The sequence below is a fragment of the Balaenoptera acutorostrata genome, chromosome 2 (genome assembly GCF_949987535.1).
Source record: "Balaenoptera acutorostrata chromosome 2, mBalAcu1.1, whole genome shotgun sequence".
Classification (NCBI taxonomy): Eukaryota; Metazoa; Chordata; class Mammalia; order Artiodactyla; family Balaenopteridae; genus Balaenoptera; species Balaenoptera acutorostrata.
The window spans coordinates 67507575-67528953 of NC_080065.1; the positions used below are offsets into that span (position 1 = coordinate 67507575).

General features: G+C 36.6%; 1 protein-coding gene across 2 annotated transcripts in view; it reads left to right on the forward strand.

Annotated features, from left to right (window-relative positions):
* MSH3 (mutS homolog 3) overlaps nucleotides 1-21379 on the forward strand; it is a 191087-nt gene that overhangs the window by 99816 nt on the left and 69892 nt on the right. The window contains exons 14-17 of one of the 2 annotated variants that reach the window (XM_057540254.1): nucleotides 8743-8951; nucleotides 9678-9846; nucleotides 15804-15868; nucleotides 18272-18388. In XM_057540254.1, the coding sequence (XP_057396237.1) occupies nucleotides 8743-8951; nucleotides 9678-9846; nucleotides 15804-15868; nucleotides 18272-18388 (560 nt within the window). The remainder of the gene's footprint in view (nucleotides 1-8742; nucleotides 8952-9677; nucleotides 9847-15803; nucleotides 15869-18271; nucleotides 18389-21379) is intronic. The other variant, XM_007179766.2, reaches the window with a different exon arrangement.

Here is a 21379-nt window from a genome sequence, read left to right on the forward strand (position 1 = left end):
ATTTGTTGCAATAAATATGTACTACAGTGCTACATGATCCATGGTTGGTTGAATCCATGGATGCAGAAACACAGATATGCAGGGCTGACTGTAAAGTTATATTCAGATTTTTGACTGTGTGAAGGGTTGGCACCCCTAACCTCCACATTGTTCAAGGGTCAACTGTAGTCTTCTATAGGGTAGGGAAATGGTGGTTGTTTAGTAGCATATAGAGGAATAGGGGATTGAGGGATTTAATTGCTGCTTAATTCACTTTCAACCAGTTGTTTTCTCCCCTCCCAACTCCCCTACCCCCAGCTTCCACTTCCACTTTGTGCCACCAGTTCCTGAGTCTTAGGATTCTGGGTATAACTCAAGTGGGGTCCTACTTTTCCTCATAGCTGCTTAAGATTCAAATGCCTTCAGGCTTCTAAGTCAATTACTGTTAGTCCATTTTCTTTGTAGCTTCTAAGGGGTTGTTGCTGTTGTTTTTTCTCCTAATTATTCTTGAGGTTTCATGACTTTTAAAACAATCTTGGTCTGTAGCTTCACAGAGTGAAATTAGATGCACATGTTTAGCCCATGCTCTTCAACCCAAGCTCCAAAAGTAAAAATCATTCGAAGATGGAGTAGAAGGATGTGTGCTCACTCCCTTTTGTGAGAGCACCGGAATCACAACTAACTGCTGAACAGTCATCAACAGAAAGGCACTGGAACTCACCAAAAAAAGATACCCCACATCCAAAGACAAAGGAGAAACCGCAATGAGACGGTAGGAGGGGTGCAATCACAGTAAAATCAAATCCCATTACTGCTGGGTGGGCGATTCACAAACTGGAGAACAATTATACCACAGAAGTCCACCCACTGGAGTGAAGGTTCTGAGCCCCATGTCAGGCTTCCCAACCTGGGGTCCGGCAATGGGAGGAGGAATCCCCAGAGAACTGGACTTTGAAGGCCAGTGGGATTTGATTGCAGGACTTCGACAGGACTGGGGGGAGACAGAGACTCCACTCTTGGAGGGCACACACAAAGTAGTGTGCGCACCAGGGGGAAGGAGCAGTGACCCCATAGGAGACTGAACCAGACCTACCTGCTAGTGTTGGAGGGTCTCCTGCAGAGGCGGGGTGCGTCTCACTGCCGGGAAAGGACACTGGTAGCAGAAGTTCTGGGAAGTACTCATTGGTGTGAGCCCTCCCGGAGTCTGCCATTAGCCCCACCAAAGAGCCTGTAGCCTCCAGTGCTGGGTCACCTCAGGCCAAACAATCAACATGGAGGGAACACAGGCCCACCCATCAGCAGACAGGCAGATTAAAGTTTTACTGAGCTCTGCCCACCAGAGCAACACACAGCTCTACCCACTAGTCCCTCCCATCAGGAAGCTTGCACAGGCCTCTTAGATAGCCTCATCCACCAGAGGGCAGACAGCAGAAGCAAGAAGAACTACAGCCCGTGGAACAAAAGCCACAATCACAGAATGACAGACACAATGAAAAGGCAGAGGACTATGTACCAGATGAAAGAACAAGATAAAACCCCAGAAAAACAACTAAATGAAGTGGAGATAGGCAACTTTCCTGAAAAAGAATTCAGAATAATGATAGTGAAGATGATCCAGGACCTCGGAAAAAGAATGGAGGCAAAGATCGAGAAGATGCAAGAAATGTTTAACAAAGACCTAGAATAATTAAAGAACAAACACCTAGAAGAATTAAAGGACAAACAAACAGATGACCAATACAATAACTGAAATGAAGAATACACTAGAAGGAATCGGTAGCAGAATAACTGAGGCAGCAGAACGGATAAGTGACCTGGAAGACAGAATGGTGGAATTCACTGCTGCGGAACAGAATAAAGAAAAAAGAAAGAAAAGAAATGAAGACAGCCTAAGAGACCTCTGGGACAACATTAAATGCACCAACATTCGCATTATAGGGGTCCCAGAAGGAGAAGAGAGAAATGACCCGAGAAAATTTTTGAAGAGATTATAGTCGAAAACTTCCCTAACATGTGAAAGGAAATAGCCACCCAAGTCCAGGATGCACAGAGTCCCAGGTAGGAGAAGCACACCGAGACACATAGTAATCAAATTGACAAAAATTAAAGGAAAAGAGAAATTATTAAAAGCAACAAGGGAAAAACAACAAATAACACACAAGGGAACTCCCATAAGGTTAACAGCTGATTTCTCAGCAGAAACTCTGCAAGCCAGAAGGGAGTGGTACGATATATTTAAAATGACGAAAGGGAAGAACCTACAACCAAGATTACTGTACCCAGCAAGGAGCTCATTCAGATTCGATGGAGAAATCAAAAGCTTTACAGACAAGCAAAAGCTAAGAGAATTCAGCACCAACCACCAAACCAGCTCTACAGCAAATGCTAAAGGAACTTCTGTAAGTGGGAAACACAAGACAAGAAAAGGACCTAAAAAACAAACCCAAAATAATTAAGAAAATGATAATAGGAACATACATGTCAGTAATTACCTTAAATGTGAATGGATTAAATGCCCCAACCAAAAGACACAGACGGGCTAAATGGATACAAAAACAAGACCCATATATATATGCTGTCTACAAGAGACCCACTTCAGACCTAGGGACACATACAGACTGAAAGTGAGGGGATGGAGAAAGATATTCCATGCAAATGGAAATCAAAAGAAACCTGAAGTAGCAGTACTCAGATAAAATAGACTTTAAAATAAAGAATGTTACAAGACAAGGAAGGACACTACATAATGATCAAGGGATCAATCTAAGAAGACATAACAATTGTAAATATATATGCACCCAACAAAGGAGCACCTCAATACATAAGGCAAATGCTAACAGCTATAAAAGAGGAAATTGACAGTAACACAGTAATAGTGGAGGAATTTAACACCTCACTTACACCAATGGACAGATCATCCAAAATGAAAATAAATAAGGAAACAGAAGCTTTAAATGACAGAATAGACCATATAGATTTAATTGATATTTATAGGACCTTCCATCCGAAAACAGCAGATTACACTTTCTTCTCAAGTGCACATGGAACATTCTCCAGGATAGATCACATCATGGGTCAAAAATCAAGCCTCAGTGAATTTAAGAAAATTGAAATCATATCAAGCATCTTTTTCGACCACAATGCAATGAGATTAGAAATAAATTACAAGTAAAAAACCGTGCAAAATGCAAACACATGGAGGCTAAACAATATGCTACTAAATAACCAAGAGATCACTGAAGAAATCAAAGAGGACATCAAAAAACACCTAGAGACAAATAACAAAAACACGATGATCCAAAACCTATGGGATGCAGCAAAAGCAGTTCTAACAGGGAAGTTTATAGCAATACAATCCTCCCTCAAGAAACAAGAAAAATTTCAAATAAAAAATCTAACTTTACACCTAAAGGAACTAGAGAAAGAAGAACAAAATAACCCCAAGTTGGGGCTTCCCTGGTGGCGCAGTGGTTGAGAATCTGCCTGCTAATGCAGGAGACATGGGTTCGAGCCCTGGTCTGGGAAGATCCCACATGCCGCAGAACAACTAGACCCATGAGCCACAACTACTGAGCCTGCGCATCTGGAGCCTGTGCTCCGCAACAAGAGAGGGCACGACAGTGAAAGGCCCACGCACCACGATGAAGAGTGGCCCCCACTTGCCACAACTAGAGAAAGCCCTCACACAGAAATGAAGACCCAACACAGCCATAAATAAATTTAAAAATAAAAAATAAAAAAATAAAGGCAGAAAAAAAAATTAAAAAAAAAACTCCAAGTTAGTAGAAGGAAATAAATCACAAAGACCAGAGCAGAAATAAATGAAATAGAGAAAAGAAAACAATAGGAAAGATCAATAAAACTAAAAGTTGGTTCTTTGAGAAGATAAACAAAATTGATAAACCTTTAGCCAGACTTATCAAGAAAAAGAGGGAGAGGAATCAAATCAATAAAATTAGAAATGAAGGGCTTCCCTGGTGGCGCAGTGGTTGAGAATCTGCCTGCCAATGCAGGGGACACGGGTTCGAGCCCTGGTCTGGGAGGATCCCACATGCCGCGGAGCAACTGGGCCCATGAGCCACAATTACTGAGCCTGTGCGTCTGGAGCCTGTTCTCCGCAACAAGAGAGGCCGCGATAGTGAGAGGCCCACGCACCGCGATGAAGAGTGGCCCCCGCTTGCCGCAACTAGAGAAAGCCCTCGCACAGAAACAAAGACCCAACACAGCCAAAAATAAATAAATATTCATTTAAAAAAAAAAACAAACACTACAATAAGTATAATACAGTGTCCCAAAAGTCTGAAAACATAGGGAAAATCATGTATTTATAAAAAAAAAAATTAGAAATGAAAAAGAAGTCAAAACAGACACTGCAGAAATACAAAGCATCCTAAGAGACTATGACAAGCAACTCTATGCCAATAAAATGGACAACGTGGAAGAAATGGACAAATTCTTAGAAAAGTATAATCTTCCAAGAGTGAACCAGGAAGAAATAGAAAATATGAACAGACCAATCACAAGTAATGAAATTGAAACTGATTAAAAATCTTCCAGGGCTTCCCTGGTGGCGCAGTGGTTGAGAATCTGCCTGCTAGTGCAGGGGACACGGGTTCGAGCCCTGGTCTGGGAGGATCCCACATGCCACGGAGCAGCTGGGCCCGTGAGCCACAATTGCTGAGCCTGCGCGTCTGGAGCCTGTGCCCCGTGACGGGAGGGGCCGCGATAGAGAAAGGCCCGCGCACCGCGATGAAGAGCGGTCCCCGCACCGCGATGAAGAGTGGCCCCCGCTTGCCGCAACTGGAGAAAGCCCTCGCACGAACCGAAGACCCAACACAGCCAAAAATAAATAAATAAATAAATAAATAAATAAGAAAATCCTAAAAAAAAAAAAAAAAAAAATCTTCCAGCAAACAAAAGTTCAGGACCAGATGGCTTCATAGGTGAATTCCATCAAACATTTAGAGAAGAGCTAACACCCATCCTTCTCAAACTTTTCCAAAAAATTGCAGAGGAAGGAACACTCCCTAACTCATTCTGTGAGGCCACCATCACCCTGATACCAAAATCAGACAAAGATATGACCAAATAAAACAAAATTACAGACCAATATCATTGATGAATATAGATGCAAAAATCCTCAATAAAATACTAACAGACAGAATCCAACAACACATTAAAAGGATCTACACCATCATCAAGTGGGATTTATCCCAGGGATGCAAGGCTTCTTCAATATATGCAAATTAATTAATGTGGTACACCATATTAACAAATTGAAGAATAAAAACCATATGATCATCTCAATAGATGCAGAAAAAGCTTTTGAGAAAATTCAACACCCATTTATGATAAAAACTCTCCAGAAAATGGGCATTGAGGGAACCTACCTCAACATAATAAAGGCCATATACGACAAACCCACAACAAACATCATTCTCAATGGTGAAAAACTGAAACCATTTCCTCTAAGATCAAGAACAAGACAAGGCTGTCCACTCCTGCCACTATTACTCAACATAGTTTTGGAAGCCCTACCCATGGCAATCAGAGAAGAAAAAGAAATAAAAGGAATACAAATTAGAAGAGAAGAAGTAAAACTGTCACTGTTTGCAGATGACATGATAGTATACACAGAGAATCCTAAAGATGCCACCAGAAAACTACTAGAGCTAATCAATGAATTTGGTAAAGTTGCAGGATATAAAATTAATGCACAGAAATCTCTTGCATTCCTGTATATTAATAATGAAAAATATGAAAGAGAATTTAAGAAAACAATCCCATTCACCAATACAACAAAAAGAATAAAATACCTAGGAATAAACCTACCTAAGGAGGTAAAAGACCTGTATTCAGAAAAGTGTAACACTGATGAAAGAAATCAAAGATGACACAAACAGATGGAGAGATACACCATGTTCTTGGATTGGAAGAATCAATATTGTGAAAATGACTATACTACTAAAAGCAATCCACAGATTCAGTGCAATCCCTATCAAAATACCAATGGCATTTTTCACAGAAGTAGAACAAAAAATCTTACAATTTGTATGGAAACGCAAAAGACCCCAAATAGCCAAAGTGATCTTGAGAAAAAAAAAAAACGGAGCTGGAGGAATCAGAATCCCTGACTTCAGACTATACTACAAAGCTACAGTAATCAAGACAATATGGTACTGGCACAAAAACAGAAATATAGATCAATGGAACCACATAGAAAGCCCAGAGATAAACCCATGCACCTATGGTCAACTTATCTCTGACAAAGGAGGCAAGGATATACAATGGAGAAAAAGACAGCCTCTTCAATAAGTGGTGCTGGGAAAACTGGACAGCTACATGTAAAACAATGAAATTAGAACACTCCCTAACACCATACATAAAAATAAACTCAAAATGGATTAAAACTTAAATGTAAGACTGGACACTATAAAAATCTTGGAGGAAAACGTGGGAAGAACACTCTGACATAAATCACAGCAAGATCTTTTTTGACCCACCTCCCAGAGTAATGGAAATAAAAACAAAAATAAACAAATGGGATCTAATGAAACTTAAAAGTTTTTGCACAGCAAACGAAACTATAAACAAGACGAAAAGACAAGCCTCAGAATGGGAGAAAATATTTGCAAACAAATCAACGGACAAAGGATTAATCTCCAAAATATATAAACAACTCATGCAGCTCAACATCAAAAAAATAAACAACTGAATCCAAAAATGGGCAGAAGACCTAAATAGACATTTCTCCAAAGAAGACATACAGATGGCCAAGAGGCACATGAAAAGCTGCTCAACATCAGTAATTGTTAGAGAAATGCAAATCAAAGCTACAATGAGGTAACACCTCACACTGGTTAGAATGGACATCGTCAGAAAATCTACAAACAATAAATGCTGGAAAGGGAGTGGAGAAAAGGGAACCCTCTTGCACTGTTGGTGGGAATGTAAATTGATGCAGCTACTATGGAGAACAATATGGAGGTTCCTTAAACTAAAAATAGAATTACCATGTGACCCAGCAATCCTACTACTGGGCATATAGGCAGAGAAAACCATAAATCAAAAAGACACATGCACCCCAGTGTTCATTGCAGCACTATTTATAAGGCCAGGTCATGGAAGCAACCTAAATGCCCATCGATAGACAAATGGATAAAGAAGTTGTGGTACATATATGCAATGGAATATTACTCAGCCATAAAAAGGAACGAAATTGGGTCATTTGTAGAGACGTGGATGGACCTGCAGACTGTCATACAGAGTGAAGTAAGTCAGAAAGAGAAAAACAAATATTGTATATTAATGCATATATGTGGAATCTAGAAAAATGGTACAGATAAACAGTTTGCAAGGCAGAAATAGACACACAGATATAGAGAACAAATGTATGGACACCAAGTGGGGAAAGTGGTGGGGGTGGTGGTGGGATGAATTGGGAGATTGAGATTGACATACGTACACTAATATGTATAAAATAGATAACTAATAAGAGCCTGATATATAGCACAGGGAACTCCACTTCACTGTACAGTAGAAAGTAACACAACATTGTAAAACAACTATACACCCCTGAAAAAATTATTCACGTTCATGTTACAAAATTACAACAGTATACAGGAATGTAAAATAAAGAGTAAAAAGTCTCCCTTTACCACCCTCCCGCATATCCACTACCCAGAGGTAACTAGAGAAAGTTACATGTGTACTTTCCAGAAATTTTCAATTTATACTTTTATTTCTGTAGAATAATATATATAGTTCAAAGAAGCACAAATGAAATTTTACTGTGTAAATACATATATGGTATATAGTGTAAACATATACTATGTATATTTAATATATGTTGAAACTACAGAGTTCCATATCAACTTGCACATCAGTATTTACAGATGTCTAAGTTTTTTAACTGTTTTATAGTATCACATTGAATGAGTTTTTCCTAATATCTTAATTGCTGGATATTTGTTTCTTATTCATCTTTTTAATATTATTACCAACAGTGCTACTATAAAGATTCAGATACACAGTTTTTTCACTACTTGTGAAAAATAATTTCAGTTAAATTCTTTAAAATGGAATTGTTTAGTCAAAGGGTATATACACTTTTTATTATAAATATATGCCAAATTGCTCTTCAAGAAAGTTATGCCTCTACTAGTAGTATATAAAAGTGTCATTTTTCACACTCTATGTGACTTAGCTATTATCATACTTTAAAATCTTTGACATTCTGATGAGTGAAGAATGCTATCTTGTCATTTTAATTTGCTTATTCCTAATTATATGTGACATTAATCATGTGCTTATTGGACATTTTTTTCTATGAGCTTCATATTCAGTTTGTTTAGCCACTATTCTTTGGATTATTCATCTTTTCCATGTCAATTTGTAAAACCTCATTATACTTGAGAGAATTTTGCCCTTTATCTCTTAAATGTTTTGCAGATATTTTCTCAGAATTATTCTTTTTATTTGCGACATTGTTTACTGTATTTTTGTTACATGGTCAACATATTTTAAAATGAAAAAATACTGAACAAGTATTGGATTTCCTATCCTTGACTCAAATTATTTTCTTTATAGCTGGAAAATATTATCTTATAAAGTGCTTAAACTATTAACATTTAGGACATATCAACAAAAACTTTATTTCAATTAACTAATTTATACAGTAAATTAAAATTTTCTTTTATTCTGATTCTACCTTTAAAATGACCACTAACTAAATTTCATTTTCACATATGTTATGCTATTTAGGAAAAATATTTCTGTTTTCAGTGTTCTACGCAAGAGTTCTTCCTGATTGTCAAAACCCTGTATCACCTGAAGTCAGAATTTCAAACACTAATACCTGCTGTTAATTCCCATGTTCAGTCAGAGTTGCTCCAGACGTTTATTTCAGAAATTCCTGAACTCCTCAGTCCAGTGGAGCATTACTTAAAGATTCTCAACGAACAAGCTGCCAAGTAAGTAGCAGACCCTTAGTTCTTCCTTTCTAGCAGTGAAAGTAATGTATTTGCTATTTGATGTGTGGATACTTAAGCTTCTATAGAAGTAATGATAGAAGTTGCATGTAAAACTAGAAATGTGATCGGATACTAAAGGCCCTATATTACAGCTGGAAATAACACTTAGTGTTTAGGCAGTTCTGTCATACGGAACAAATGTGGTACTTCTCCAGGTATCAGGTGATGAAAAGATAAAGTCCAGGCCGAGCAAGTAGTAGCAGTTTATTAATCCAAAAATAGATGGCAGATGGCATCTTGTGCTTATTTGCTAGATATCCAGAGATCCTCTGCTTTATATTCAGAAACCGCGGAAGCAAAGTTATCCTCTAAGGAGTAGTCATTTTACAATTTATCCCACAAAGAACTCTATGTATAAGAAAAAAGATTTGACAGTATTTCCATTTGTGTTTATTTTCTGAATATACAACAAATGTTGAATTTCATCTCTTGGTTTCACCATGGCAATCATGAATTTGCAAAATGAAAATAATGTTAGGGTAATTTTGTCTGTCTTCAAAGAAATTAAGAAACTTACCCATAAATATTAGTGGAAGAGCTGGAATTAAAATCTTGTTCTCCTGACTTCCCACCCTTTGGTCTTTCATTATGTTTTGAAAAATAATTGTTAATTGGTATAAGTAATATGCTTTAATATATGTATTTGCATTTTCTCATTTTTTTTAGGATTGGGGATAAAACTGAATTATTCAAAGACCTTTCTCACTTCCCTTTAATAAAAAAGAGGAAGGATGAAATTCAGGAAGTTACTGACAAGATCCAAACACATTTGCAAGAAATACGAAAAATACTAAAAAATCCTTCCGCACAATATGTGACAGTATCAGGACAGGAGGTAGTATCAAACATACTTTTCTTTTACATTACTTTTCCTCAATTGGAAAGGATATTTTAAAATGTAAATAAAAATCTGAGGATAGATGAAAGTATTATTGTTTTCTTTTTTTTTCAGATTTTCTGTTTTGTTTCTTGGAAATATATTGTAATAGCTCGTTTTGATAAGAATTTTTTTTTTTTTTATAAGTTAATTTGATGAAGTCCAATTTATCTATTTTTCTTTTTTTTTTTTTTTTTTTTTTTTTTAATATATATATTTATTTATTTATTTTTGGCTGTGTTGGGTCTTCGTTTCTGTGTGTGGGCTTTCTCCAGTTGCGGAGAGCAGGGGCCACTCTTCATCGCGGTGCGCGGGCCTCTCAACTGTCGCGGCCTCTCCCGTTGCAGAGCACAGGCTCCAGACGCGCAGGCTCAGTAGTTGTGGCTCACGGGCCTAGTTGCTCCGCGGCATGTGGGATCTTCCCAGACCAGGGCTCGAACCCGTGTCCCCTGCATTGGCAGGCAGATTCCCAACCACTGCGCCACCAGGGAAGCCCAAGAATTTTCTTTTAATAACAGTATTTGGTTTGCTTATTTACTTTAGTCTCGGTAAAAGCATGGAACTTAATGTTGCATGTGTTTTAATATTATCTATTGAAATTATATTACAGAGAACCTTGACTATCATAAATAATAACTTTCAAGACTTCATTTACCCTAAATCCAGGAGAGAGAAGTTAGTCTTTGACTCCCGGCCTGCAGATGATGAAATGATAACAAACCACCTAATGTAGTGAATAACCTACACTAATTGGATCACAAAGTGATTAAATGGCAGGGCTTCCTTTTGAAGCAGTATAGCTGCTAAAAGAACAGAAAAACAAAACTATAGCAAAAACCTACATTTAGTGGATCTTCCATAAGATTATGGTGCTGTCTAGAATGTGTTTTTTGGTATGTGTATTCCTGTTTAAAGTTTGATATTAGTATCTGAATGAGAACCAGGAAGAAGTACGCTTTTTAAAGTGTACTTATATCTGTCGGTCCTATTCTGAGTCTTGAGGTGTTGCTACTTCTACATCTTATGTTTAATAAAATATAAAGATTCCAACTGAGGGAATCTGAAAAATTCTACTTTGTTAAAATAGCAAATTAGGGAATTTGTGAATAATTTCTATAGGATGAACATTTTATTCAGAATTTTTAAAAATAGATATTTTTCTAGTGGGGAAAAGCGTAATTTCAAATGTTTTTAAAATATTTGCACTGCTTTATCTATTTAGCCAAAAGTGTTGATTTGTATGATTACTTGAAATAAGAAACTCTACAGTAAATTATAATCTTTATTAAAATGTTTAGTAATGTAACAGACCAGTGATTAAGTCAGCCTGTCTTCTAGACAAAATTAAGATATTATACCTTATAAGGCAGACATTTCATCATGCATTCCACATAGAGCTCTATATAACAGAAAAATGACTTCACACTATGTATACTTACTTCTCACTCTTCCCCTGAACAGGCAAATACCAAATACTTAATTGTATCTCTTGGTTTCACTGTATAATTATGACCTTGCAAAGTGACAAGTGACCTCAGTGCCACTGTTCTGTTCTATTTGTTGAAAATGAGATGATCAAAATTGCTTAATACATTAATAAAAGATGTTTAGTAGAAAAGTGGTTACCTGGTATTACAGTGGGGAAAGCTGCCAGTTCTACCACTTACATGCTACGTGACCATGGAAGAGTCACCTCTGTAGTGAGACTACTGTGAAGACCAATTGAGTTAAAATACATGAAAATATTTTCTAATCAGAAAGCACTATGCACATATTATTCATATAATAATAATAATGGTAATATAGTTACCATTTGTCAAGCACTTGTTAATGTTCAGAATGGTGCTAAGTGCTTTGCATATATTATTAATCCTTGTAACAACACAAAAAGGGATTATTCCAGTTTTGCAGGAAAGAAAACTGAGACTTGGCATAGTATAGTGAGATAAGTTATCCAAGTTAGAAGCTCATTTCCAGCCCAGGTCTGCCTCCAATCTTTATACCATGTCGTTATTTCACTCAACTCACAAATATTAATACAAGGGATTATCAACATCATAGATTTTATTTGATAAAATCCAGACATTTTAGAGCTCATACTGTTCAGACTTAAATAAAGCTTAAGGCTTTGGAAGACTGCCATGGATTCATTTGGCAGTTTTAAAGTAACAATGGGGAAAACTGATTAGGAGTTCATAAGAGATAGTAGATTAGTTATTTTGTATCAGTATAGCATTGACATTTAAGAAAAAGTGCAGCATGGAGATTAAGTAATTGGATTACAAAGGATTAACAAGGAAGGTAAATTATCTTATTATTTTTAACCTTTACTAAATTAAGGTGATAAGTTTGAGGCAAGAAATTTCTTAGTTTTTAACAATACGATGGATTCTTGTTGGTTTTTTTTATTTTTAACCTATAGAATCTTAATAGTACATCAATACAGAATCACTTTTATAACATTTTTTGGGAATTAGTGATTCTGTTCATTCGAACACCAAATGAATTCTAAATAGTCAGCATTGTTATAATCAAATTCTGTTTAAATATTTGTACTGAAGTTATAAGCAAATTTAGAGATACTCAAAGGAATAAGAACAGACTCCATCAAATATGATTACCTCTGAGAAGTGAAGGGGGAAAGAAGGAAAACCCTTGTTTTATATATATATGTGCTTCTTATTTATACCCTTCGGTTCTGTCTGAAAGTTTATTGCCATACATATAACTTTGTAATATATTTTTAAAAACCTGTTATAGCAGCCCTATGTGGTATATGGATCTTGTTAATATTAGTAAAAATAGATAGACTGTCAAGTCAGTGTTACTTTTGGCACCATTCATATTTTTCACCTTTGTTCCCAGTTTTTATGTACTCATTAGAATACTAAGCCTTATTGACTATGGTGAATTTTTGTGTCTGACTCTGAAAGTATTGGTTTAGAAAATAGTGAAAGAAAGAAAATCCTGGAAAGAAAATAATGAAAGCAGAAATGTACATAGCTTTAGGTAGTTAGTTCATTGCTTCTTTGGCAGTCTCTTTCATGTTTTATGTGTGGAGAGAATTGTCTCTTAACCTTGAATCAGATATGGAATAGGCATGGGGTGATATTTAGACTTGAGGCAGTATTGATTAGTAGTTTTCTTAAGGGAAAGGAAAGAAATATTAGTGGAAAATCTTTAGAAAAAATTTTATTAATTCACAGCATGCAGCATATCCAAATATCTGCTTAGCATGTTTAAGATGTGGAAAGCAATCTGTTATATTTTACATCTAAATAAAAAATATTTGCAAATTCCTGAGACATAGTGGGAAAGAAAGGGGGGAGAATAGGAATGGGTGAAGTGTGGCCTTGGAGAAAACAGAGAGCAGTTTCTGGAGTGTGATAAGAATTTCAGCAAACTTAACAATGATGCCAGTCCAGTGATACCCCGGGCTGTAGATTGAGTAACAGTATCTGACATTTAACCAGGACAGAACTGGATCCCAGCAGAAGAATATGAGGGATTGTTACAATGAATCTGGACAGACTTCTAGCATCAACACCTAAGAAACACAGTCACGAACTAGAGTGAGGGAAGTTGCTATGAGAACTCTCTGAGATTTCTGAAATATATGTTAATTTCCAATTTTTGTTATCCTTTTCTTTAGCAATAAAGTCTCTAAACAAAAGGCCTGTCTTCTCATTCTTAGAATGTTCATGAAATAGAAAATTTCCTATTCCATAGCTAGTGTAGAACAGAAAAAAACTTGCTAGTTGATGACAATTCTGAGGAGAAACACAGGCTGAAAAGAAGATGACACACAGGACCAGCACCTGAGGAAGTGATCCCAGGGATTTAACAAGCAGGAGGTCCACGTAGCTTTCCTGATTCTCACTCTGTTTTCCATCCTGTATTGGCTCTATAAATGGCTTGCTTGAGGAGCTGTGGTCCTTAGAATAGACCCTGGATACTTACAGATGGAACGGTTATGGTCCAGACTATTCCCAAGGTGCTCCAAAGGGCTGTGACCAGTGGCAGTTGGTAATGAGAATAAGGCATGTATCTGAATCCAGAGCTGCCATGCTGCAGAGTTATGGTGAATAACTTAAGTACACTATCCTGGCTAGCTGCCCAGAGACCTCATTGAGGCAGTTGTAGCTTCTTTTCAAAATTTCACCATCCTTAGGCAGTAATTCCTATGGAGCTCTGTGTTACGCGTGTCCTTCCCAAATATTAGTGATCTAATGTGGTCCTGAATTTTGCTGTTTGCTTTTGACATAGCTCCTCCCACAATTATTTTTTAAAAAGACCAATATGTTTTCTCATAGAACATTTCAAAATAATATTTAAGCAGAATTTTTTAGCCTACTCTTAAAGTGATTTCTCATCAGTGATACTTATTTTGTGAATTTTTTTTCCTTAGTTACTTTTTTTTAGCCAAAGGGGACTTTGAAAGACTCTTCACTCTTAACTCTTTAACTGGATATATCAGATTTGAAATTGTATTAATTCCCTCTGTAAAAGAGGACATCATTAGTTACAAAATCTTTGCTAAGGAAGAAAATTCTTAAAATTAACCATTAATTCCTATTATAATTAATGTAAAAGCTGTAATGTTTCTATTAATAGAAAAGTAAACTCAAAAGCCAGGCTGATACTTTTTTTTTTTTTTTGGCTGCGTCGGGTCTTAGTGTTGCAGCGTGCAGGCTCTTTGTTGTGGTGCATGGGTTTCTCTCTAGTTGTGGAGCGTGGGTTTTCTCTCTCTAGTTGTGGCACGTGGGCGCCAGAGTGCATGGGCTCTGTAGTTTGCAGTGCGCGGGCTCTAGTTGAAGCGCACAAACTCAGTAGTTGTGGCACACGGGCTTAGTTGCCCCGCGGCATGTGGGATCTTAGTTCCCTGACCAGGGATTGAACCTGCATCCCCTGCATTAGGAGGCGGACTCTCCACCACTGGACCACCAGGGAAGTCCCAGGCTGATACTATTAATAATATGCATATTATAAATACCTGAAATGTTGTAAAACATGTGACAAGGTTCCTGTAGCCATTTCAAAATTAGTGGCAGCCACAGAGCTTCTGGGTCCCATCCCATACAAAATAAGTGTATTTTTTATTTATTTAAATAAAACATTAAATTTCATTGCAATAATACAGAAAAGTGAACAGGAAGAGGAGATGATATATAACTAGTGCTAAAAATGGAAGGTGTGATTGAAGTAGTGATTTCATTTACTTCCTGGATGATTTCAGAAAAGCTTGCAGAGTACAGTTGGATCTATAAAGATATGGTTCATATAAATGAAGACACTTGTGAAGAAATCTCTTCCTCCCTTAATTGCTGAGGAAGTTAAGTGCTTTGTCTGAGGATACTTTTAGAGGACTTAGGTTTCTTGGATAAAAACTATTATGATGAATCCTCTTCTGTTCAGAATTAGGGACTGACCATATCTCAAACTGATATAACATCTAATAATCAAATATTTTAAAATTTTATATACTTAGAAATTCAATCTTATTACTGAGTAATAGAATTCTTAAGATAAGTGGGTACTAATAAATGAAAAAGGTCATTAAAGAAAAATCGTAGTATGAACATAACAATGTTACAAACATTAAAGTGCCAAGTTATATCCTTTATTACAAACTTTTGGCTGAATACAAATTATACTTTATCCCAAGTATTGAAACCCTAATTAATAATATTTGGTTGTACAGACATATATGAACTCTCCCAATAACAATACTGGATTTATTTTGAATGTTTAGATTAATATTTGCTAGACTATTACAGCACAGTTTTTTTTTTTTGAATTACAATCATTACATTTATTTTCGGCTATTATAGCACAATTTTGAGGAAGATTTAAAAGATTAAAAAATGTAATAGTTAATCCTTTAAATATCTAACCTTTATTTGTATTTATTTTAGTTTATGATTGAGGTAAAGAATTCTGCTGTATCTTGTATACCAACTGATTGGGTTAAGGTTGGAAGGTAAGTTTAAAAATACATGTTTTTTCTTATTAACGTGAATTATGACATGTGTTTACCTGCATGCTTCTGGTATGTTAATAGCCACATCCTTGACATTAAAAGCAATTTTGGCCCTTCAGTTTCTTTATGGAGCTTTTAACTAGAGAAATAATTATCTTAAACTCTTTTTATCATGGATTTTAAAACATTTTTTCCAAAGGGTATCTTATTTGTGTACACTTGTTTTCTTGTTTTGTGAACTACTGTTTTATTCTTATACCTCAGAGAACACTTTAAACACATGGAAAAAGAAAGTTGCAGAACCTTCAATTATGAGATTAATTTGGTTGCTTGAACTTCTTGATGAATGCTATACCTGACATTTCTTTTAAGAAGCTGACATTTCATTTTGTGCCTCACTGAGCTTGCTTTCCGTGGCACATAGTTATAATGGTTCTTTACATGTTCTTTTTTTTTTTTTAAGTTGTATCATGAATTGATGAAAATAATTAATCAGAAACAAAATTAGAGAACCACATTGAGACCCTGCCTTTTCTCCTTGGTTAGGCATTAATCCCCAAGAGGGGACTCTTTTAAGAAGTGGTTTTAGAGAAGTGTCTTTCCTCTTGTGAGTAGCATCGTTTGTGAAATATTTATTACTACTGTTAATATGTTTGCATGAACTTGAGATGAAAATACTACATTTGCCTAAGATAGTAGAAGAGGGACTAGTAGCTGGTGACGGTATGAAGGAACTCTGTGGTAAGAATGGAAGGAAATTTTAACATTATTTTGACATGATGTGTGACTGAATATTAATTTTAATTATTATTTTAATTAAAAAAGAAAACTATTTATTATCCATGGACACTATCAAAGGATCCTGAAGGCACAGTCATGGGTTTCTTTACCTCTAATACCATCCTTTTTCTTTTCTATGTTACCAGAAGCTATAATTGAATTTTGGGCATTATTGATTTTAGGGAATGTTTCCTCATTTTGCAGGCATTCTTTATCTATTTTTGTCCTGTGCTACAGCTAATGAATGGTAATATGCTTTGTGAAGAGAAATTACTAGAAATCATGTTAGTCTATCTAGAACAATCACTAAAATGTCTCACTAAATGAGTTTTGTCAGAAGAGAACTATGATAAATATGTTTGCATAGAAGTCTAGATGACATACTTTAAAAGCAATAAGCAAGGCATAAATCAGTGCCAGGGTCTTTTGAACATTTCAGTGATGTAAATTGAATGAATAAGTAAGAAGGTTTGGGGGAAGTTTCATTGTTATTTTTTATCTGTTGTTTAGCTATCAGAGCCTTGACAGGAATAGGTTAGAATATCAAGTCAGATTTCTAATGTGAAAGGCTCACTTATAATCCAATAACTTGCCAAATTAAAGGTGATTGTGACAGCATGTTACAGGAGTGAGGGTGCAAACAAAGATCAGGATACACTCTGTCATCACCTGCCTATCACTTGACCTTTTCTTCTTAAAGTTCCCATCATAGTGATAGCATCAATAGCAGTAATCACCACCAACATGGAACAACTCCTAACATTGAGTACTAATGACATAGGTACTCTGCTAAGCACTATCTGATCCTCTCAACAGTACCTATAAGGTAGATATTATTATTATCCCTATTTGATAGATGAGGTAAGTTTTTAGTTTAGAGAAAGTCAGTTTTATTGGCCCAAAGTCATATAGCTAGCAAGTAAGTGGCAGAGTTGAAGCCTTGGTCTGGATTCTCTGACTGGGGACCCATAGCATCCCCCATTGTGTTCTACAGCTTCTTGAGGAAGAAGCAGAGATTATATGCAAGCCCAAAAGAGGAGTACATGATATTTCTTCCCATCCAGGGTCACTGTGAATCTATAGTTAGATCGTGAAGAACTCTTCTTTGACTGCCTCCTGAATTAATACATTGCTATTCTTTGTAATGATTTTTTTTTCACTGAAATACTTTAATCATACAAAAAAGTATAAAATTTAAAAAATAATACCACCCTCACCAATATGTCCAACTCCCCGCTTTGTTAGGACTTCCTTTGTTATATTTGCGTCTGATCTTTTTTTAAAAAAGCGAGCATTTTCATTTAGTATAATTTAAAGAAAAAAGCTCTTTACTTATGAAACAGAAATTCTAAACTTTGACTTTGCCATATGGATATAACTTGAAATGAATTTTAAAAGCTTCCTGAACAAAGTCCTATGAACTTCAAGTATTTTATTTACAACAAAGATCTTTGGAGTCAATAAAGTTCAGTATCATAATTGAAGAATGTTCTCTATTTACAGCTATTTACTTTCAATGTTCATCAGAGAATAATAAATAACTACTTTAATTTTCTGAAGTGATGGCATTACTTATTTCTTAGTAACCTTGATTTCCTACTTATGTTTTTTCTCCTCTTCCAGCACAAAAGCTGTGAGCCGCTTTCACTCTCCTTTTATTGTAGAAAATTACAGACATCTGAATCAGCTCCGGGAGCAGCTAGTCCTTGACTGCAGTGCTGAATGGCTTGATTTTCTAGAGTGAGTTTACAATGAGAAATATAATCTGACTTTTTGCTATGAGAAATAGACCGGAAAATCTTTCCATCAAAAAGAAAAGTAGAGATTACTGCTTGTGACCTGCCATAAAATAGTTGAGTACATGTGTTCTCTGATTTTATTTTTAATCCATTGAAATGTAAGCTCATTTTAGTCTTTGGTAAGAGACCAAATATACTTTATTGTTACTGTACTAACATTTTGCTGCTAAGGATGTTTAGAAGCATCACTTTGAAATTCTACCTTGGACTTCGTTTACTTTTCTTATATGAAGGCTTAACATTTTCAGGGTTGAACAAGTATGGGTTAGTTATTTTGTTTTTATTATCTCCATTTAATTTTTTTCTTATATTTTTACATCCTTTACATTTTCCGCCTAACTTTGTAATTTGAAAAATTTTAAATCTGTGGGAAAGTTGAAATGAAGATCTATATACCCTTCACCTAGGTTTAGCAAGTGTTAACATTTTGCTACATTTGTTTTATATCTCTCATACACTTTTTTTTTCCTGAAACATTTTAAAGTAAGTTTTAGACATTGTAATACTTCACCCCTAAATACTTAAGCATACATCTTCTAAAAATAAGGACATTTTGCTGTATAATCTTACCACCATTATCATACCTAAGAAAAATTAATATTAATTTAAGAAATATTGAATTGCCTCAATTCCCCCTCCCCCATATTTAATTTTTTAATTTTTTTTTATTGAAGTAGAGTTGATTTACAATGCTGCGCCAATCTCTGCTGTACAGCAAAGTGACTCAGTTATACACATACAGACATTCTTTTTTCATATTCTTTTCCATTATGGTTTATCACAGGATATTGAATATAGTTCCCTATGCTATACAGTAGAACGTTGTTGTTTATCCATCCTGTATATAATAGTTTACATCTGCTAATCCCACACTCCTAGTCCTTTCCTCCCCCACCCCCCTCCCCCTTAGCAACAAGTCTGTTCTCTATGTCTGAGTCCCCCTCCCCCCATATTTAAAAAAAACTTTCACATGTTGCATTTGGTTATTATGTTTCTTTAGTGTATTTGAATCTAGAATAGGCCCCTACGTTTTTGGATTTTTATGATATTTTTTTTTTTTTGAAGAGTCCTTGCCTTTGTCTCAAAGAATGTCTCATTCTGGATTTATTAATAGTCATGTGTTCATATTAATAGGTTTAAGTTGCTGGTGTGCTGGTAAATGGTTAACAGCCAGCTCTCTGGAAGAGTAGTGGTGTGTGTTTGATTTCTGTTGTGTCACTACTCCCACCTGGACTGATTGCAGTCTGCTGCTGGACTGGACTGGGAAGAGATGTGCACAGCTGAGTTTCAAGAGTCCATGGGAGCCGGCTCCAGACCACCACGCATCTAAGCACTTTATATATGTTAGCTCATTATTCCTCACAAGAGCCCTACGAATGAAATATTATTATCATCCCCAGTTTACAAATGAATAAAGTGAGATGCATAAATGAAAAATAAGTTGCTCACAACAAGGGTAAGGATTGGAGCCCAGATGCAACCCAGGGTGTCTGGTGGTAGGGTGTGTGCCCGTTACCATCAGGCTGTAGAGCCCGCCCATGATGAATCAATCCATGGGCATCAGTCTGAACAGAAATCTCTTAGTCTTTCTCTTTAAAAACTTGAACAGTATTCAGTGAAGTCTTCAGGGAGCTTTATTCCATTTAAATTAACCAATCTGACAAGTGAAAAAAAAGGAACAAAAAAGATAATATGTGAGTTTTTAAAAGGTGGTAAATTGGTACCATCTCTTGTTGCCCAGCAGAGTTTTGAATTATAGGATCAGAAAGAGGTTTTGTTACCGACCAGGGTTTTTGGCCTCCTTAATCAATAGAAATTGATCAGAGGCCAGACAAGAAGTTGAGGCAAGGCTTTAATGGCGCCCCTGCTGCAGCAGGGGGGAATGAGAACAAGCCACAGGTTCCCTTGCTCGCTCAGGGGGGCCAAGCTGGTTCCTTATACGGGGTGAGGGTAGGGACGCGTCCAGGGGTCAGGCCGGAGGGGTGGCTTAGGTGGCTTGCCCACCCCTTACGTGGTGTTGTGAGCTGGGGGCATGCGCAGTGCCCTGCTTTTTGCTCCTGACCCCGTGCTTTTGCTTGGGGCTCTTCAGAAGTGACAGTTGGGTTTTTTGGTCTCTGTATCTTTTGTCCAGAATTTGCCCCAGCTGGGCATGTGAGCAGTTATTTTTAGTCCCATATAGTTTCTTTGTATTTTGTTGCTCGAGGAGAGGTTTGTTCAGGTGTAAGCATTGCAGCACTGCAACAAAGGGTCCCAGGTCCCAGCCTATCTCAATTCCAGTCTACTTATCCTGAATCTTTTGAGGTTATCTTGTCTCAGAGTCTTGAATTCAGGGATGGAAATTTGGTCTGAAATTCCTTTTTCCAATTTACTTTCAATTACCCATATTAAGGGTTTTTAGGGCCCTTGAGTCTCTCAGTTTTCCTGACTTTTCCCTTAGTAATATCACTGGGAGCATGACAGTTGGACTCACATTTCGCCTTTCAAGCTTTGAGGGCCATGTCCTAGGGTCCTGGGATTTCGTGAGGTTGTTCCTCTTCACTCTCTGCATACCGTACATGATTTTATAGGTCTGGGTTATGTTCGCCATGTCACAATTCTAGAATAAAGGAAGTTCAGGTCTTCCAGGCTAAAGATTTTGGCAGCATCTGGATTCTTTCTTTTTGTCTCTTTATCTGTTATCAAATTCCTGTTTGTCTTTTTTCTCTTTGAAATGTCTCTTTGATTTGCCCCTTTCTTTCCTGTCCTCTTCTCACACCCCACCGTTCTCACTGTGTCAGCCCTCTGCTGGGCCATTCTACCCCATTAACCCAGGAAAATCCTGCTTTCATTTTACCACACCTTTGCTGTAGTTGGGTGTGAGCTAACATTAAATAAAACATCACAGAAGAATATGATACTCATGATATATTGCTAAGCGAAAAGAGGATGGAAA